Source organism: Portunus trituberculatus, chromosome 41 (assembly GCF_017591435.1).
Source record: "Portunus trituberculatus isolate SZX2019 chromosome 41, ASM1759143v1, whole genome shotgun sequence".
Classification (NCBI taxonomy): Eukaryota; Metazoa; Arthropoda; class Malacostraca; order Decapoda; family Portunidae; genus Portunus; species Portunus trituberculatus.
In genome coordinates, this window is record NC_059295.1 from 27,845,728 (window position 1) to 27,848,227 (window position 2,500).

General features: G+C 42.4%; 2 protein-coding genes across 3 annotated transcripts in view; one reads left to right on the forward strand and one right to left on the reverse strand.

Annotated features, from left to right (window-relative positions):
- Window positions 1–2,500, reverse strand: part of LOC123516867 — a 130,325-nt gene that overhangs the window by 6,103 nt on the left and 121,722 nt on the right. The window lies entirely within an intron of this gene.
- Window positions 2,377–2,500, forward strand: part of LOC123516863 (serine protease 42-like) — a 7,485-nt gene continuing 7,361 nt past the window's right edge. Inside the window, exon 1 of the mRNA XM_045276573.1 lies at window positions 2,377–2,500. This exon is cut by the window's right edge and continues 97 nt beyond it. Coding sequence (XP_045132508.1) covers window positions 2,402–2,500 — 99 coding nt within the window. The 5' untranslated portion in view covers window positions 2,377–2,401.

Here is a 2,500-nt window from a genome sequence, read left to right on the forward strand (position 1 = left end):
AAAGTTAGAGATGTATGATTGTAAGGTCAAGGATCCTCTCTTATTTATCATTCATACTCGGGCAAATCAATGGTAATGGAGTAACACCTTTTTGTACCATTGCCTCGTGTGTGTGTGTGTGTGTGTGTGTGTGTGTGTGTGTGTGTGTGTGTGTGTGTGTGTGTGTGTGTGTGTGTGTGTGTGTGTGCATCTCTCTCTCACACACACACACACACACACACACACACACAAACGAGAGAGTTAATGCAAATAATAATGATTGAGAGTAATAGGGATACACACTCTGGTAAACTCTGGAACTCCCTGCCTGCTTCTGTATTTCCAACTTCCTTTGACTTGACCCCATTTAAGAGGGAGGTTTCAAGACATTTATCCCTTTCTTTCGGCTAACTCTTTCGATGCTGCAAGGGAACTGGCAACTAAGTGGGTCCTTTTTTTTTTTTGTTACTCTTGGCCAGCTTTCCTATCTTACACAAAAAATATAGATAGATAAATAGATAGATATACAAATAGAATGATAGATAGAGGTCGAAAGATGAATTTAAATGGAAAAGGATAAAAAATGTAATTGATAAAGACAAAACAAAATATATACAGTGATATAGTAGATATACACACGTGAATATAGACTGACAAAAGGCGATAGGGAGACGAAATGAAAAAATAAAAACATGAATAGATAATGATAAGATCGATAGACACACACTCAGGGCAAATATCCTGAGAGAGAGAGAGAGAGAGAGAGAGAGAGAGAGAGAGAGTGGGGGACGAAACAGACAGACGTAATAGAATAAACACAAATGCAAACAAACTACCCAGTAACCAACTAGCAAAGAAAACAAAAGACGACATGCAAAAAAAAAAAAAAAAGAAAAAAAAAAAAAGAAAAGGAAAAAAAGGGAGGAACAAAATATTAACAAAAAATTAACTCAAACACACTCTCTTTCCCTCTCAACCCCACGAAAAATAAAGTCCCCCCCTACACCATCTACTTCCACGCGCCAAATCACACAACCCTTCTCCCTTTCACCTCTTTTCCCTCATTGCCAAAATTTTCACCCCTACCCTGAACTCCTTACCTCATTCACTTCACTTCTTTCATCTATTCTCTTCCCGTCACGTACCATTAGCACTTCCTTCACCCATTTCCCCACTCTCCTTAGTCCTTTCCAATGCAATGCGCAACAATTAAGCCCTTCATTATCGTGACGCGTTTGGTGATTTTATACAGCTTCAGAAACTCATGTGGGGGATTTAGATAGTGAAAACTGTGGCCGTTAATTTTCTGACCTCCATAGAACCTTCCTAATGTCAATAAAATGCTCTAATCGTACAGAAATCTCAAGGTAAATATGTGCCACAGTATTGAAAGGGTTAACAACACAAGTAATGAATGAATACTTTACAAAACATCAGCAAAAGAAAGAAGGTTATTAATCTCTTCAGTACCAGGACGCGTTTTCATATTCATTCTAGTTACTATTTTGGCGATTTTATACAGCTTCAGAAACTTACGTTGGGATAAGAATAGTAAAGACTGTGGCCATTAATCTTCTAACCTCCATAGACCCTTCCTAATGCAAATAAAATCATCTAGTCACACCCGAAAATCATGGTAAAAATGCGTCTTAATACTGAAAGGGTTAAAAGGAATAGATTTTTGTCATTTCTACGCAGTTTAAAGAGTGCAGGTGGCCATACAACATGTAGAAATATTTCGAGTGATTAGCAACCCAGAATAGATGTATTACTATACTAACCTTTATTTTTTTCTCCCCTTTCCCTTCCCTTCACGTTCCCTTACCTTACAATACTGCCACCTCTATCACTCCTTACACCATCCATACGCTCCATTCACAGCTGAATTACTCCCTCACATCACGACGTCTTTTTTTTTTTTTTATTTATACCATGTGGGCTTTTCACGGAAATTTATGGGCTAAAGGAGACACTTTTTGGGATACCTCCTATCTCAAAGCCCATCCGCTAGGAAACCGTTGCCCTGAGTGAGGAAGCCCAACCTGCACTCAGACCGTGGACAGGATTCGAACCCGTGCGCTTGGAGACCCCTCGGACACAGCCTTCGTATGAGAAGGCCGTGCCTCGGACTCCAAAGCACGCATGGATCCACTGTACCACGGCGGCCCCTGGGAAAACAAGGAAACATTACTGTATTTCTCACACTTCCAGCTAAACATTTCTGAAAACAAAGTCGTGAGTTGCCGTGACACGTGAGGAGGAGGAGGCGGAGGCGGAGGCGGAGGAGGAGGAGGAGGGGGAGGAGGAGGAGAAGGAGGAGGACTAGCGGTAGAAGTAGTGGCACAGTTCTGGTCAATAGTGAGTGAGGTGCGTTGGCGTTTAGTGTTGGTGTGACAGTGGTGGTGGTGGTACGGTGGTGGTGATGGCGTGCGTCAGGGTGGTGGTGGTGGTGGTGTTGATAGTGGTGGTGACGCTGTCGGGCAGGTGGGGGTGTCAAGGGGAGGTGCTGGCCGTCCCACGC